Source organism: Vanacampus margaritifer, chromosome 4 (genome assembly GCF_051991255.1).
Source record: "Vanacampus margaritifer isolate UIUO_Vmar chromosome 4, RoL_Vmar_1.0, whole genome shotgun sequence".
Taxonomy (NCBI): Eukaryota; Metazoa; Chordata; class Actinopteri; order Syngnathiformes; family Syngnathidae; genus Vanacampus; species Vanacampus margaritifer.
The window spans coordinates 22,876,371-22,894,929 of NC_135435.1; the positions used below are offsets into that span (position 1 = coordinate 22,876,371).

At 39.2% G+C, this 18,559-nt stretch overlaps 1 protein-coding gene across 3 annotated transcripts in view; it reads left to right on the plus strand.

Moving 5' to 3' along the window:
• The window catches only part of hcn4 (hyperpolarization activated cyclic nucleotide-gated potassium channel 4), a 95,251-nt gene that overhangs the window by 16,386 nt on the left and 60,306 nt on the right, over window positions 1–18,559 (plus strand). For 2 of the 3 annotated variants that reach the window (XM_077563020.1, XM_077563018.1), the window contains exon 2: window positions 17,598–18,021. In XM_077563020.1, coding sequence (XP_077419146.1) covers window positions 17,617–18,021 — 405 coding nt within the window. In that variant the 5' untranslated portion in view covers window positions 17,598–17,616. Of the gene's footprint in view, window positions 1–15,734; window positions 15,806–17,597; window positions 18,022–18,559 lie in introns of all 3 variants that reach the window. The other variant, XM_077563019.1, reaches the window with a different exon arrangement.

The following is an 18,559-nucleotide window of genomic DNA, read 5'->3' on the forward strand; positions in this document are numbered from 1 at the left end:
TAACGTCATTTGTATTTGTCGTAATAATGTTTTATGATGGTAGTAGTTTGACAGGAACGGCTTGTAGTCTACCTTTTGTAGTTCCGTTGTATAAATAAATAACCTCATTAATAAATGAAAAAATAAAGCCGTTCTCTAATCTCTTCTTCATCATACTGTTAAATACTCTTAACGCCAGGTTGGTGGTTACTGGACATGACTGTTAGTGTATAATATTTAGTCTTTTAAAATAACCCAAAGCATGTTCTCCATTGTCAATCTTCCCTAGTCGCTATTTCCTTGCTGTTGACCTCTTCATGCACGCACACACGCACGCCTCAGCCTCCGCTATACCTCACACATACAGGTTAACCTTTTCAGCCTGGGCTTGTGTCCCAGGTGCATACTCACACCCCTTGTCTCTCTGAAATTGATTTTTTTTTTCCCCCCTACCTCCCCGCCACCACGACCCCCTCCCATCAGGCCAGATGAGAAATGGTCAAGATGTTATATGTCGCTTCAGGGGGCTCTCTGCACCCACCGAACATTGCATTAAAAAGCACTTAAAATTTAAATGTAAGTCACCGCTGTGAACGGAAAAGGTTTGTTAAAGCTCAGAAGCAATTAGCAGAATGTGTCCAAAACTTAAATCGCTTCTTCTTGTAGGTCACAATGTCATTAATTGTGTAAAGAGTCATTACATCCGACAGCTCAATACCTCATCACCTATCAAAGAAGGTTTTACCCATTGTGGTATTAATTCTAAAGCAGTGTCTCTGTATGAGAACTCCATTTAAACAAATACTCAGAGTTGGACATACATTGGTGCTTAGTTAGTTAGTTAGTTAGCTAGTTAGCACATGGGCAGAATATGCTTAGGAAGAACCAACCTAATGAATTTCTGCAACACCCCAGGGTGCTCTTTGTCGTCCCGTACACAAACAGTTTTAGTCAACCTCAAAGAGACAGCAATGTGAAAAATCAACCTTTTGGAGCTTTTAGCCAAACTGCTAATTCCTCACCAAAAACATTGGCATTTTCCTCCATTCGCACCTCTATGAGAAATTCAAGGTCATTCTGCTCTCCAAGCACCAGCCCCTCCCAACCTGAGAAATTGAGCGGGTTCTCACTGTATGACGTCATTAGATGCGGGCCCACCCCCGGCAACCGCCTTTTGCGGACTAAACGCACACCCATTTTCTCTGAGACCTCCATGGGATAGTGACAAAAGTAGACTTTATCAGTAAACATTCTGTCCAAATGAATTCAAAGCAATCAATTATCCTTGACATTTGCAATGCCCAAAGTGCAATGACAATTGGCTGACTGAAAATCCCAGAAAAGGTTCTGGCTTTTGCGCTGTTGAACCTAACTGAACGAGTGGTGTCATTTTTCAGGGTGGTCCCCCCCTTCTTTTCTTTCTTTATTTCTTTCTTCTTCTCCACTATGATTTCTTGCGGCAAGAAGCCGTTTTGTTTCAAATATATATTGACGAATTGAACATCCATCCAATTTCCACATGTAAAGAAAACACGGTTGTACTACAACGACTGGCCGGTCTTGCGTGGCCACACACAGCGCTCCTTGGCAGCAGCCGGCAACCACACGGAGAGAGGCGGGGTTTTACTGAACCCGGCGTTTTATTCCCGCATTACAAAAATAGTCAGCAAAATACCTAATATTTCTTAAAAAATGACACCGCCATGGGGTCAAAGGTAAGATTGAATCATTATATGCCTATTGTTAACTGTGGAAGGGCTTAAAATTCTGTGATGTAATTAAGTAGGAAGTACTTAATGGAACAAGATTTTTTTTTCTCCCTGTTTGAGTATGAACTGAATTACTCCAGTCTAGTTCTCCTGAAACAAATTTTCTTTCGCTATTTCTTTCGCCATTTTCCATTAACCAAGGCGTAGCCTGGTATCTAACAAACAAATGGAAAAAACAACCAAAAATATCAAATCTTGTGTTCACTTTGGTGGAGGTTTGAGCTCTAATTATCTTTTTTGGAGGTCATTTAAAAAAACCTCTACCAGGTCAAGATTTGCAGTTGTATCAAAGGCCTATCCCAGCTGGATCCAGCAGGGTGCCCACTCGGAGACCTCCAGAATCCAGTGTGCTGGATAAAGACGTCTGTGCGTGTGTTTGTGTGTGTGTGTGTGAGGCTCACAGGAGTTACTTCCCTGGATCAATTGTGTTTGACTTGGCCACGCCACACGCTGTCTGTCTGCTGCACTCAAACAAATGGGCCGCGTTACCACAAACGTGCAGCAGTGGTAGACAGCGGCTATTTTTCTTTCTACTCTCTGATATGTGGGCGGACTCCTGATTTATCTTCACCATCATCATCATCATCATCATTGTTTGGAACATGTCCTAGTTTTTCTTCCCCTCCTCTGTCTCCCCTCACACGCGCGTGCGCACACACACACACACACACACACACACACACACACACTCTTGTACTTATATAATTGTGAGGACATCCATAGACATAATGCATTTTCTAGCCCCTTCCCCTAACCCCAACCATCAAAAATGATTGCCCACCCCTATTCCTTACCCTAGCCTCACCCATAACCCAATTCCAACCTCAACTCTAAAACCAAGTCTTGACCCTCAAAAAGAGGTCTTGAGTTGTGAGGACCGGCCAAAATGTCCTCTCTTCACAAACATTTCCTCAATCTGTTGGTTAAAGTATTTTGGACCTCACAATATAGTATGTACACGTACACACACACACACGCACACAAACGAGTTTTAGCCGTAAATGAATATCGAGAGAAGAGAAAAATAATTGAGCAGCAGTCATTTTAGCATAGTAAAAAAAAAAATAGAAAGCTACATGCATTAGCAATAGCATAAATTAGGGTTCCATTCTATTTGGCCTCTGGTATTTTACATTGTTGTGCAGTGTGTTAATAACCCTTTTAGGCATGGTGGACAATGAACACCCATTCAAAAGCTGTTTTCTTTTACAGGCTGTTGAAAGTCACTTATAGTTGTATTGACAGACATGATTCAATACAGAATAGTAAATATATTAAATCATTGCTATACTGAAACAGGTCATTTAATAAAAGGCTGTGTCACGAGAGCATGGAATAACGGATAAGTATCCACTTTTGTGACAGAAGCACAATGTTGACATCAAGACTCCTATAAAAGAAAACAACATTGTTATAGGAGTCCACCTGAATACTACAACACATTTAGTTGTATTAGAATTTGTTAAAAAAAAAAAAGTGCAGCGCAATAGTGGTTAGGATGTGTCAGCCAGGATAGTTTACAACTCGCCTCTGACCTGAAAAAAGGACAAGTGCGGTAGAAATTGAATGAATTGTATCTCAATATTATTCTGACAATATTTGATGCAGTTTTTTTTACAAATAAATTAGGAGCCATGTTTCTAATCCAATGCTGAATTTTAGTGTTTTTTTTTTATTTCACTTTGAGATTGACAGCCAATATAATTACATCTGCTGAACTAACTCAACTGTGATTTTACAACATTTACCATTTATTGCATTTTGGAGGGTATTTTTTCTTTATTTGATGACTTAAAGAAAAATATATGACTTGAAGTCACTAGACACACCTGCAATGGGCTGGCTACCTGTACATACTAGTGCATATCCCTCCTCCTCAAAAGTCATCTGGGACAGGCTCTAGCTCATCCCTAACAAGTAGTACAAGCGCTGTAGAAAATGAACGGATGGATGAGCCTCCAAACAAGATCGAATATATTGACTAGGATTGCTCCTTATTTACCCTTCTTTTGTCATCACTGGTTGTCAGTCTTAATAGGTCATAAGAGGGTAATTTTGTTTTGGTCCACCTACTCTTCTTCTTGCACTTTGACCTCTGATCACTATTTTGAAATTAGACGGGAAAGGCTTTCATCGTGGCCACTCCATTTGCTGATTGCGAGCGGCTGGAGTGCTGAAGATAATGGCACCGTCCAGAACAAGGGCGCGAGGTGACATGTACAGTGCGATCAGCTTCCCGCACACTACATTATCTTAGCACGTCATTAGTGTTTGGAGAAAGCCCTTTGCTCAATCCCCAGCATCCCTCGGACAACTGTGATGTGTTTTTTTTTTTTTTTTTTTTAGGACCTGGCTTGTGTTTGTTTCCTCCTCCGCACTCGTCGCCGGCTGCCAGTGAAACTCGTGACTTAACCCTAAGGACCTTCTTGGAGATAACAAGGAATGGCGATAAAAGACAGGCACAATTACTGGCAGCATGACTGCAAAACCAGAAAGCAGATACTGGCACACGCTGGTGGGATAAGTGCATGATAAAGGCAGTGGCGGGAAATTCCTGGGTCCTTCGTGTAGTCCTGTAACAGTACACTACACTGTTTCCGGTGTTGGGCAATGCATTAATGTTACATATTAAAACACATAGTTACATATTACTGTCATTTGAAAACAAGTACTTGTATTGTAATAAAGTGAACCCCTGCCCATTTTTTTTTTTACACTAAAATTTTTCTGCACTTTTTGTACTTTTTAAGTTCTGCCTTAAAATGCCACTAGATGGTCATAGGTAACCAGAAAGTAGTAAACGGTTTCCAGGAACAGACTGAAGTGATAAATCTTGAGGGAGAGACTAAAATCTGTGTTTGTCGGAGAGTTGCTGAGTTTGAGAGCGAAAATTACGGAAGTCTTCGCTGCATGTCAATGCTTCTCAGTTACGATTTGTTATGCCCTCACCAGGAAGCAGAAAATGTTTTGCGATCCCCCCAACCCTCTACCACATCTATAAATAGTATAGTTTAGTAGTCAGTTTGTGTATCAAATTGTTGTAAGTACACTTCTGCAGCAAGGTTATTTTAGTTAATAAAAATGAACGAAATAACTAAAACAAAAATTCAAAAAACATTTTCACCAACAAAATAAAAAAGGCTTTTTAAAAAAAACTTAAACTAACAAACTACATTTTAAGTTTACAAAATTAACTCAAACGAACTATAATTATAGCGAAAATGTCCTTCATTTTAGCCTTTGGGGTTGCTTTTAAATGTGATTTGTATATTTTTATATTAACCGGGGTAAGGACTTTTGAAAAGAACCTTCAAATGACGTCGCTCCTAGGCGACAATTTTGCATGCTTGACTTTTGGCAATTTCTACGATGGGCAAGAGAGGACAAGAGAGAGAGAGAGCGAGAGAGAGAGACTTTGCTACATGTCGGGGAACGAACTGACTAGTCGTGTCCTCCACACGCGGGCAGTTTGAAAAAGCTTCACCGATGGGAGGAAAAAATGACGACCGGTATTTACTGGAACTTACTCTGAGCGAAAGTTTGAGCTGAGAGTCCAGCAGCATGCTCCACGCTGTAGCTTCTTGCTAGCTAGCCCGCTAGCCTACAACCATAATGTGAGTTACACCTTCCAAACAAATCTTCCTCCCACCAGTTCACTATTCACTAAGATCATACACAACATATACACGGTTAAACTTGTGACTGGGATAAAAGTTAATTTCGCAGTTGATGTCACACATCGCCATCCTCATTGGATGACTATCTATCTATCTATCTATCTATCTATCTATGTGTGGTTGCTTTAAGTGACAGTTCGAAAACAGCAAATGGCCAGTCAATCAATTAATCAATCAATAGCGTACATGCTCTTTAATTACACAAGGATTTTTGCTATTTGTAGGCTTCCCGGGTCCCTATCACCCGCAAATAGCAGGGGCACATTGTATAGAATATATATTGTCGTGATATTTATTTTTATTTTGTCTTCAAAAGCATACTCAATATTGGAGTAATATAAAAGTAGGAGTTACATTACTTTAATATTATGGTACTTGGATTACGTTACTAACTACATTTTTTAGCAGGTAATTTGTAACTGTAATGGATTACATTTTAATCCACACCACATGATAATCTCTCAAGGTAATCTTTCAAAGACATCTGAGAATTGGGCCTTTGCTGACCAAGTGGGGGGGACTTTGGCTCTCTGTCTGTCTGTTCATCTGCATGTGTGTCGGGCGCTTTAAAGGTACGACTACTGCTTTTTCCTTCACATTGTCTCTCTCTTGCCTTCATTGACTGATGCTCATAGAAATATCTTTAGACAGCAGTAAACAAAAACCTTTATGTCCAACAATGAAACAACTTATCGATGGGGTTATTTTAGCAGCATTGCGTAAGGCTCGTTTTAGTTTTCCTCAGCTCCCTGTGGATTTTTAGCAAATCCCACGTTTTTTTTTCCCCCTCTCCCTCAGCAGCCTCAGGTTGGGGAGATTTGCCTCAACTTCTGATGAAATCTTCTTAGCGTATAGGCTTGATAAAACGGCGCGCCTCACCTAAATATAGCCACTTGCAACCGCACAGCCCCAGTGTCAGTGATGTGCTCGCAGTGTGTCTGCTGGCGGTGCTTAGTAAAGAGACGCCGGCGTTATGACAGTTCATTGGAGCGGGTGATAACAAAAATAGGATTAACCCTTTTAACCTGCATTCTTTTCTTTGCGCGATGCTTAAATCTGACTGTGTTTGCCAAATGGCGTGTTTTAAAAACCATCGGGCCTTTCTTTTATGGGCAGTGTTTTTGTTGTTGTTGTTACAGATGTTCTCCTTTTTAAGTGTGACAGCCTTTTGATAGATTTACTCTGCCCACGGCTAGAAGTTAGTGCGTGCAAAAATCAAGCAATTTTTATTCCCCCTCCCTCTCTCTGCTCGCAAGAGTCTTGCATGCCTCATTGTTATTCATTCCTGCTAATTCATTCTTTCAAACATGGCTGCCGACTTAATGGGGCTGCTGCTCTGTCCGTTTTATTTAACCTTAACGGCAATTAACAATTGTTAAACCGCTACGTCAGCAAAGTAGTGTGACACAGAAAGTATATCAAATACTTACGTTACACTCATCTCATTATTTTGTGTCCGCCAACATTAGATTTTTTTTATTTATATATATATTTTTAAGTATTCATCAATACCTACTCTTTATCCCTCTCATCTATATATAAATATATATACACACACATTTTTAGGAATGAATAATTTTTTTTTCTCTTCAAGGTAAGTCATGATGATGGCACCTTAGTGCCCTCTGTTGACCAACCTCCACTGATACTTGGTTAACATCCTTTAAAATTATAATGGCATAATGTAATTTTCAGTGGCCAGCTCAATCAGATGATCTAAACCCAACAGAACATCACTTCATTGCTACATTTTCTGAAAACAAAGCACAGCAAGACAAGTTATTAAATTAGTCATTGATAAATTGCTGAAATGTATTCATTTTATTTTCATTATTCATTTTAGTTGTATTATTCATTTTCATTTCACTTCGGGTAGTAGGCAGCGTACACCCTAAACTGGTTGCCAGCCAATCCAGGCTTTTTTATAAATCATTATTCTAAATTGTCTTGATACCAGTAAGTACATTAATCACAATACATATGTAATATGTTTTAAATTAAATCATTGAATATCAAATTTGGTGTAAAGTTACCTCAATTAGCATTATAGATATGAATCCTAATACTTTATTTATTTATTTATTTATTTAACGCTTGAGCTCAAAAGACTTTATCCTGAATTGGCTGCTAATTTTATGTGTTTAGAGGACTTTTCAGTTTCGGTCAAAGACAGACGCATAAACTGGCATTCGAATGGTGGGCCAAAAACGGATTCTGACATAAAACCAACATTCATTAAGCTCTGCTGACAAGTGACCCCTAATGCTAATGTAATTATTTCCATGTCCAGTAGCAAAGTCGAACAAAACATAACATTGTTTGGCTGCCATTAAAGGTGATGTAAAAATAATCTGACTTTCATCCCAGGGCAACATTACTGATGAGATTGTTGTTTTGCTCATGTTATGTTAACCGTGTGTGATCACCCACTAAATTTAACATTTCATTTAAATGTACTTCTACTTTGCTAAATTAGATGGTGTTAACATATGCTCCATTAAACAACTTTAATGCCTTACTTTTAATCTATTAAAGGTGAAAACCTAAAATGTTTTCTATTCTTGGACATAACTGTACAAAACAAAATTAAAAGCAAGAGTAAGGGACAACTGGTGTGTGACAAACGTGGCCAGGAGTTTTTGTGTGTGTGTGTTTTTTTTTTAACCCTGGAGAACCCAAGAACCCTTTTCTTCTTTGGAAAATTATGAACTATACATTAAATGACTGCTATAAATTCACTGAACACCAACATATATGTTTTTTCAATTTTAACCCTTGTTTTTTGAACTAGCTCAGAATTGCTCATTTATCAAAAAAATATATAAAACATACTCCTAGGCATTCTGCAACATGATACGAAATAGATTAACAAAAAAAAACTAAATTTTACCATCTGATGGTTTGCTGAGAAGATGTTTTTTTTTGGATTGATTTCCAGCTCAACAAAACAGCATGTTGCCAGCCATCTTGTCACCATCACTCATGTAAGTGCAATATTCATCCATTAGATGGCCCCATGCAGGGGTCAGAAGTGGCACTCTGGACTTTTGAAGTTAAAATTGTAAGAAAAAAAAAGGTCTTTATTTGAGTAGCAGAATTTATAGGGGCCAAATTTGACCCCGTGGTTTCTCCAGGGTTTTAAGGGCATTTTTGTTACATACTGTATGCTTGCTTTAATTAGATTGGTGGCTAGCTAGCAGTGATATTATTTAGCAAGCAGAGTATGAAGCGTCCCCTCTATGAAGCCGTATCCACAAAAACTAGACTCCAAGACATTTTCATGTAACAGCTTTCTACCCCTAAAAGAGGATGTAACCCACTTTGCAGTTTTGTTTGTTGTTATCAAACATAACACACAGTCACATTTGTTAGGATATCACACGGCGCAACAAGCAAAGCTGCGCTTGAGAGGAGAAACGTGGGCAAACGCGCACACATTCCTCGCAAACAAATTAATCATTCATTATGCAAAGTCACATCAATTTCAGTCACATTTGCAGAGCACACAAAGTTTTCCGGTGGAAGAAGACGAATGGCTGTTCCAACTCTGATGTCAATATCAAGTCAGTGGGTTTTAGTAGTTGCACAGATTGTTCGACTTAGCGACTTTACTCCTCCACAATGGCCTGATATTTGTCTTGAGGAGTTTGCAGAGCATCTTACAACAACAGATGAGTGCTCTGAATAAAATGTCACCTTAACTGATTTACATTGTCTTCTGTTTCTAAATGTGCAGCAGAACAAAATCCTAGTTCGAGCAGGATTGTCCTGATTAGAATGGTTTGTGTGATCAGCCAATCAAAGCTCATACACGTTATGATTTACACGCGGGTAGCATCAATGACTTAACCAACCAATCACTGCTGCGATATGTAAGGAATGATTTATGGACTGACCAATGATGAGCAAGTGATGTAATCGAACAAATTCTTGATCGCATAAGAAAGTTTTTGTAATGGCTGCAGGTGATCACGTTACATTGCTTGGCATATTTGTGCTGCAGGGAATTTGGTGCGCTCGGTAGTCGACTTGTGGCTGTTGTGATGGTACATCATGTGATTTATTTATTATTGTAACCCCTTCATCCTAACTATATAGGAAAAATGAAGAAAGTGGTCGGACCAATATGTGCAATATGAATTCACATGTATAACGGAATCCATGGTGTTCCACAGGGTTCAATTCTGGGGCCTCGGCTGTTTTTATTGTATGTACTGCCCCTGGGTTCCATCTTTAAAGGAACCCCGACTGTAATGACAAGTTTGCTCTATATTATTTATTTGGTTTTTGCTAACATAACTATGAGATTCATTTTTCAGAAATCATTTCCAGTTTAATACATTTTGTAGAAACTTTATTTAGACGTATGCCGCCATTGTTATTTACGTCGCAACGCATTCAGTGCGTAGTGACGTAGAACGCTACAAGGCTAAACTTGCTTTCTTTATAGGTGTTTCACATTGCTCGGCAGAGAGCCTGCCACCATTCTACGTCACTACGCACTTAATGCGTTGCGACGTGAATAACAATGGCGGCGTATGTCCAAATAAAGTTTCTACAAAATGTATTAAACTGGAAATTATTTTTTAAAAATGAATCTCATAGTTATGTTAGTAACAACCAAATAAATAATATAGAGCAAACTTGTCATGACAGTTGGGGTTCCTTTTAAAAAAAACTGGTTGTTTTAAAGTGCTCTATAAACTCGGGATGTAACGATATCCAAACATCACGTTAATCATCACAATACACTTAATATTGAGGCACTTACTTGCGAATGCACGCACACATCGAGTTCCTCCACATATCTACTCGGTTCACAAACATATTACATTCCCCTTCATCTGACCATTAGGGTGGATTTTAAACATAGAAAGGCCATAACATGCCTTGTGAGAATTAAAAAAAAAAAACAGCCACCAGAGGGTGCTAGAACTGCACAAATGGAAATCAACCTGACTTTTTTTTTTTTTTTTTAACCAAATGTGCTGCTTTTAATATCTTGACAAGACGACGATATTGTGGCAGTTTTAATATTGCGATTTCATATTGCCGTTCGAGTTGAGTGATGGGAGTCAGCGTCCTAACTGCATGATTTGCAATGCCATGTTGAGCAATTCTAGTCCAGCACTATTAGCTCCCTGTTCATTTTGTGCACCAGTAAACGCTATACCTATGTCTTGAATTATTTTCATTTTTTTCCAATAAAGATTATACAGCAGGGCTGTCCAGATTACAGCCCATGCAGGTGTCCCCAGTGTCACCATTTAAATATAGGCCTACCCCGAAGCTAAAATGTGCATCCATTTGGTGCTCTTTGTGCCGTTCCTCTCAGGTAAGCGTAGCTGGCAGGGTGAAGAAACTGAGAGAGGCTTATCGTGTAGTCCGTAGCACTCTCACGGTGACAACATGTTTTCGCCAGAGAGCCCGGCCTGGCTGATACCTCGTCTCTCCAGAGGAGGGGAAAATGTCAGGGAGCCCTTCATCACTTCCGACCTCCCTGTACCGTAACAAGCCAAGTGGGAGTGAGTCGGACGGTTCAATCTGCTCAGCCTGTGTCCCGAGTTTAATTGTCCCTATAGTGTCTCATACATGAGTGACTGATCTGGTCTTTCATTTCACCTTTTAAGTGGCAAACTTTTTAGAGTTTGTTCTTTGGGCTTCTTATTTTGATTGACACGACCATATTTGGATCTGGTGTTCAAAGGACTTGTCGATTCTGCTATTTATATTCCCGACAACTATATGCAAGTTTTTATTGATAAAAAAGAAAAATAATTGGGTTTTCTAATTCCTCTTTATGGATCTTGTACAGTTTCCTGCAAATTCAAATAACAAAAAAAACTCATCTGTAAAAAAATAAGAGAAAAAGGCTAACCTTTCCACGTCCGCTATGATGCCACCGCTAATTTGCTACATTTTTTTTTTGGTACCCTCAGAGTGATTTAATGCCTTTCAAATGTCCCACATTTGTATTTATAGAACAATCGTCTATGTCAAGAGTCCCGGTGCATAATAAAGCACAGTAAATGGATCTTGGCTAAGTTAGGGATGCCTGACCTCCATTAGGAGGCAACGACACAAGTGAAAAAAAAAAAAAGTGTCATGAGCGTTTACTCTACTCATGCGATTGTGTACGCACACGCACACATACGCACCCGAGTGGTACCATGGAAGGGCACCTTCCTGCGTGCGATCATTGCAGGGGACACAACGTCTTTCAAAATGTTGTAAAAGTCCTCTATACGGGAAACCCTCATTAAGGATGGATACATGTGCTTGTAGTTTCAACAAAGAGGACCCACCATGCATTGACACGAAGACATATATTGGAAGAAAAAACATGCAATGTGCAATATAGTTGTTGGATATTGCGATATCGATATTACTGCGATATTTAACCTGTACCTTAAAGGTGCATTGGGCAGTTTAACTCTTTGACTGCCAGACGTTTTCAGAAACGGGATGTCGCCAGTGCCAGCCGATTTAAGCATTTTGACTGATCTTTCAAGGTCCACAGAAAATGTTGTGTTTGGACTATGGAAACACACGTACTACCAAATGAAAGATTGAACTCTCATCTTTCATCAGAAAAAAAAGTTTGTTTCTACCTTATTCCGTTCTTCAGTAATCAACAATAGAAAATGGTTACTTTCACCGAAATGCTCTGTTTTGAAACAAAAAGCGGAGAAAAAGAGCTTTTTGTGAAACGATGTTATTTCATGCACTCTAGTGAATTCTACACTTCTTTTTGTCCATGAATGATGCCACAAACACCTAAATAGTGCTTTACTTCTGTAATACACCACCACCAACAATGAAAAAGTGTTTTTAGATTGCAAAATATGTTTATTTCCATTCAACAGTGTAACAATTTGACAAAACAATTTCGCAAACTATTTACAAATGTGTGCAACTGTGGTACTATTTACAATTATGTGGATGTTTCAAATACAGTTTTTCTTTTTGTAACACTGCCCTGCGTGCAAGGAGACGGAGCAGGATTTGCACAACAGATACGTTTCACTTCGATTGTCCGTTTCGCGTGCAGATGTTACACTTTCTTGACGGCCTTTTTTTCCGGGGAATAGCAAGTAGCAGACTGTACCCACTCCTCCGATGAATATGCATCTTCGTCGTCCGATTGAACGTCCGCCTGAGCGTGCTCGGTTGTGCTCGGCGTTTTCCGGTGTTAGCATCGCTAGCCCGTGAACCTTTATGACGTCGTCATAGCCGCCGCGTCAGCGCTTCCAACTTCGGCTTCCAACCTCGGAGTCACCATCATCATCATCGATGATGATTATCGTCGTCATCAATGTGCTCTTTAGCGTTGGTCGATGCTTTTCGTCTTTGAAAAAAACTGCTCGAGCGTGAACTGCTTGCAACCGGTCGCCATGTTCTCTTCCCTTCCCCAGCCATTGTCCCCTCTAGCTCCGCCTCACGTCTTCTTCTGACGCCTACCCAATCTTGTCAAAAGAGAGTCATTGCTGCCATCCAGGGGCCAAAAATAGTCATTAGGCTAACTAGATCTGCTTGAAACTTTCACCACAGCTGACCAAGGCTTTCCTCCACCCGTTTCCAAAAAAATAAATAAATAAATTGGAGAACGTCTTTCAACGTCCTTGGCGGCCCTCCGTAGGTTTTTACTAAACGTCATTTAACGTTTTTGGCAGTCAAAGAGTTAAAATGGTAATATTAAAGCTTTTTCTACAACATGCATGCTCCACCAATGCCCAGTTGAGTACAAAGAGCCCTGACTGTTTTACTCTGACTGAATCTATTAGCTTTTATCTTCCCCTTATAGTAGAGTGTGCTGACCCGCACACTCCACAGTTTCTTTGGGGAGGGGCGGAGTTTTTCTTACCTCTTTTGAAGTTATGTCTTCGTTTGTCAACTGTGGCTGTCGCTTTAAGATCGTGCACGTACTCTTAAACGCACCATGAACAAGCCTGACACAGATGTTGCAGTTACGCTTTGGGCCAGAAGTGGCAGTCGTGAGTAAACAAGTGACAAATTGCACAAAGATTCTTTAACAATTTTTTTTTTCAAGTGGCAAAATAAACAAGCTCAATGTATTCCCTAGATTATGTTCAAATATTGGATGGTGACGCGTCTGACTGGCCAAATGAAAAGTAGAAAATTTTAATTGCATGACTTCGATATAGTTAACTCACGATTAATCACTAATTTTATATCTCTTCTAAATGGTCAATAAATGCACAATAACATTGTTTTTCCCTAAGTTTTTATACTCTTGTTAACATAAAAGTGGAAAATAATGTTAAACTAATAGAAATATGGCTGTATCTTTTAGTCATTGATACAGTAATTTCATAATAAATCATAAAATTGAGTTCTAATTAAAAATTAGTACTGTACTGTAAAAAAACGAGTGTGATATTGATTTGTGTTGAGGTCATTTTTCTGCCACTAGATGGCATAATTGTATTAGTAAGATGTTGGTGACAGCTCAGTCCATTTTTCTTTTCTTATTAGGAGCTATCTAATCTTTAACATGAAGTAACCTGTGAAATTCTGCACATTTTTAAAATGATAAAATACAACTTGACCCCAGTCTCCACCAATATATGCCAAATATATGCATTATTATTAAATGTATTACGGCTAAATTTGGATGTGGACGACATGTCTGCTGCGTTGCGATTGGAATTCCCCAAGTACAGGGGCGGTCATTAGTCGCACATTTAAAATATGTGTGGCGTTAAAGGAACTTTGACAAATAATAGTTGGCATTTAGTCGGACCAGTAAAAATGATTGACATAATCCACTGATAGTGATTTATTGATGATTGACATATACAGTACAGTAGACTGGCCAATGACTGTGATGCATTTCCACAATCAGAGATTGGCCAGGAACCACATTGCATGATTTTTGCGTTTTATTCAAGATTGTAAATCTATATCATGATACCAGTGTTTATTTGCTATACTGAGTGTATATGTAAATATGATGCATCGATGCACTTTGATATAACAAGGAGCCAGTCAAAAGAGCCATTGTTATGGACCACGCATACGTGTGTGAGCTGTGCAGGTGTAATAAATATGCATGCCTTGCAGTATACAGTATATGCTACAAGTACAAATGTCATTACCTGTGTAAGCGTTCCCTCCTTTTGAAGATTTTCTTGTTCTCCGGAGGCTTCCCATCCCGGCACGAGCAAACTCGGTGGCGGCGAGGTCTGTCTAAATATAACGCCACTTGAAAACAAGCTGAAACACCAGATACCCCTTTACTTTGAAGAATTCTAATTACTGTCACTGCTTTGTCTCTTGTGTGTGTTGTGTATGTGACACAGAGGTGTTTGTGTACTCGAGGGCTGTAATCCTTGTGCAGTGTAACTCATCTTAGTAGCCTGTGCAGCTTTGTGTGCATCTATTATGTTACTAACATTCACACGTTGTTTCTGGTTGTGGTTGCCATTTCCGCAGAAGTTAAGGAAACTCTAGCATAGCTGATATTCTCACTGAATTTAATACACATTTCAACTCTAGATCATAAGGATCAAGTGTTATTTATTTATTTATATTTTACAAATTATTGCATGCCATGTTTGAGATGTAGGCTGAACAATGATGAGTGAGTAACCCAATCAACCAAATACTGGTTTGATGTAGTACACATCAGTGACGTGTGAGCAAGGTTATATTAGTTAAATAAAACTAACAAAATAAATAACTGTTGACTAACATGTCAAATTGGTAAAATTACCGAATGAACAATATTGAGCTCTCCAGAAAAAAAAAACAAAAAAAAAACAAACAAAAAAAAACATCTTCGTTAACGAAATAAAATAAAAACGAAAATGCTTAAAAAAGAACGAAAACTAACTGAAACTACATTTTATGATTACAAAACGAACTAAAACTAACTATAATTATAGCGAAAATGTCCCTCGTTTTAGGCTTTGGTAATTAATTTAATTCATGAGCCTTTGGGGTTGATTTTAAATGTTATTTTAAGTATATTTATTTCAATATTAACCGGAATAAGGATGTTTGAAAGTGGCTGTGAGTGACAGATAGTATTGACCAATCACTGTCAATGTTAGTGTAGATTTGTACATTTCAGGACACATTTTGTATATTTAATTTTATACTCTCTGTAAATGATAACCTTCCATCAGTAGTTTACTGTGGTTCCCTATGACATTTATTCCAACACAGCATGAATCAAACGTGGAATCAATAGTCATCAGTGGGAAGTGAAAACTGTAATTAATTGCTGTCGTCTTGCTAGCTTGCAGAAAAATGAAGTGGACTTACCCTTGTTATGTACCTCCAGGATATGAATGGAGGCTTCCCCTCTCAAAATTGCTTCGGCGCAGCCGACCGACCTTTACGGCCCAGTCAGAGGTGGGTAAATCATGTGAGGTCGTTGATCCGGTGGACAATGCAAGAACCCCACCCCACTTCCTCATAGTGCATTCTGCGAAGTATCTGGGATAGATCACCCTTAACACAAAAGAGCCAATCTGGATTCAATTACTGAGCGGGCAGTAGAGTGCAATTTATATCCAAACGTTCATGCTCGGAAGAGGGACGAGTTCACAGGGTTGCTTTATAATTAGTAGTTAACCCTCGCTGACCTTCCAGGCCAGATTTACTGGCCCAAACAGCAAATAGCTTTCATCTTGTGTGGTTGTCATGCGGGTAAAGCGGCACGTGTAGAATATGCATTCGTGTTTACATGCGAACAAAGAGCTAAAATTAATCCATGCTTATCCAGTTCTGGATTAAATGTCATGTAGAGAAGCCAATATAAGCAACAATTGGGATGTTTCAAGATTCTTTAATCTGTGCTGGTGTCAAGTATGATGTCCAAACGTACAGTATTGTTACCACGCATTTCGAGCTGAATAAAAAGGTAAATAGTGCAATCTTTGGTGCACCATTATTATAAAAAGTTTGTTTATTCGGGAATTATGTTTTGATGTGGGAACAGACCTTTTTTAGGTCGGACCAATCAGGCGTTGTTTAGGGCGGGACATGGAAACCAGGAAGCGCTAACGCCGGGGGAAACAAACAAACCTAACATGGACGAATGGCCGCTGCAATTAATTCTGTTCTCGCAGAATATACTCGCCAATTCCTTGTTGAATGTTGAACATCAAGAGGCATTTTGTGCATTTTTAGCTCATAAAGATGTTTGTGCTTTTTTTTCTTTTCTTCCTAAAATGAGACCAAAGATGACATTTTCACTTATAAAGTGGCAAATTTGCAAGAAAAAAACTCAGAAACTTACAAGAAATACACATAGCGTAGCTATAGTCTAATGTGAGGATTCGTTGGTGGTTAATGGGACACTGTTTATAAAATAAAAAGGCAGGATGGAGACGGATTCATTCTTAATTTAAACTTTACTCGTCATTCACGGCAGCTAGAGCGGCAACACTTCCTGATCCCTTATCAGCTGACTAAACATTAACCAATCAGAAGCTAGCATACTTTAGGTAAATGCAAGTGAATGACAGAGAGCGGCAGATTCGACGCATCAATTTAGCTACTTGTCCAAAAAAACAAAAACAAAATGTTTGACTGTGTAAATAATAATTATGGAAACATAAATATTCAAGTGATTTATTTTAACAAATTGACTTAAAATGCTTGACCCTCAGGATTTGGACTTTTGCAAAGCGAGGCGTCTTTCTCGCTGGCAAAGTCAATGCTTCAAAGTGTGAATGCTTAAGATGATATGATTAAAGCCATTACTATCTCCTTATTTCAAAACTCGACCAAAAAATATCGGCACAAACATCCGAGTAGTACGGTACGTGTATTTCTTGTAAATTTATGATTTTTTTTTTCATGCAAATCTGGCACTTTATAAAGTGGCAAATTTAAGAGTTGTTTTCTTTATAAAGTGGCAAATTTATGAGGGTTTTTTTCTCGGATTATTGCCCCCACTCTCTAAAAATATATATATTTATACATGCCCCTAATATGCCGTCGTACGGTTCAGATGCCTCATTCAGAATCGCTCAATGATTGACACGAAATCGATCCAATGTATAGTCCAACATCCATTGGGATTGGTTCCAACCCCTTTGCGATACTGAACAAAAAAAGTGACTTTGTAAATGGATGGTAATGCAGCTTTTCACTCAATGCTCCATTCTAAATGTTGTTCATTTGTCTCTCCAACCAGGTTTTACTGGGATTTAACCATGCTGCTGTTAATGGTGGGAAACCTCATCATCATCCCCGTAGGCATCACCTTCTTCAAGGACGAGCACACGCCCCCCTGGATCGTCTTCAACGTGGTTTCCGACACCTTCTTCCTTTTGGATCTCGTGCTCAACTTCCGGACGGGCATCGTCAAGGAGGACAACACGGAGATCATCCTGGACCCGCAGCAGATCAAAATCAAGTACCTTCGCAGCTGGTTCGTGGTGGACTTCATCTCCTCCATCCCGGTGGACTACATCTTCCTCATCGTAGAGACGCGCATTGACTCCGACTTCTACAAGACTGCGCGCGCCTTGCGGATCGTCCGCTTCACCAAGATCCTCAGCTTGCTTCGCCTCCTGCGCCTCTCTCGACTCATTCGCTACATACACCAATGGGAAGAGGTAGGAAGAGACTCACAATAATTGTTGCAAGTTGTTGTTTGGGAGTGGGGGGGTTGTTGTTTTGGTTTTTGTACCCTTGGGCAAAGGTACAAAAAGTAGGGATTTTGGAAATTAATAGGACATGATTATCATGGGATTATTATTTTTGCCTTAAGGTGGCAATTGGCAGGTGGTAGGCCGATATTTGTACAATACATTTTTAAATGCAGGTAATTACAGGTGTATTATAATTCACCTTAAGTGAAAGTGGAGTTGAAAAAAAAAAAACATTATAAGACAATGGCCCGAATAAATAAGTGTAGCTGATCCGTTGATTTGTTTGGATGCCTTGGTATGTGCTGCTGTTTGAGTTAGCAACAAAGTTATCAACTCATTTCAAATGGGCTGTGAAAGATATTGTGCTTTTAGTAGAAAAAGGAGGCAATGAATTGAATTAGAGGATAGCAGTTCTGTCTTTTAAATCTAAGGTTTTGGGTTTGAATCTTGGCTATCTCTCAAGCCAGTCCAGCTTCCTCCCACATAGCAAGCATGTTAGTTT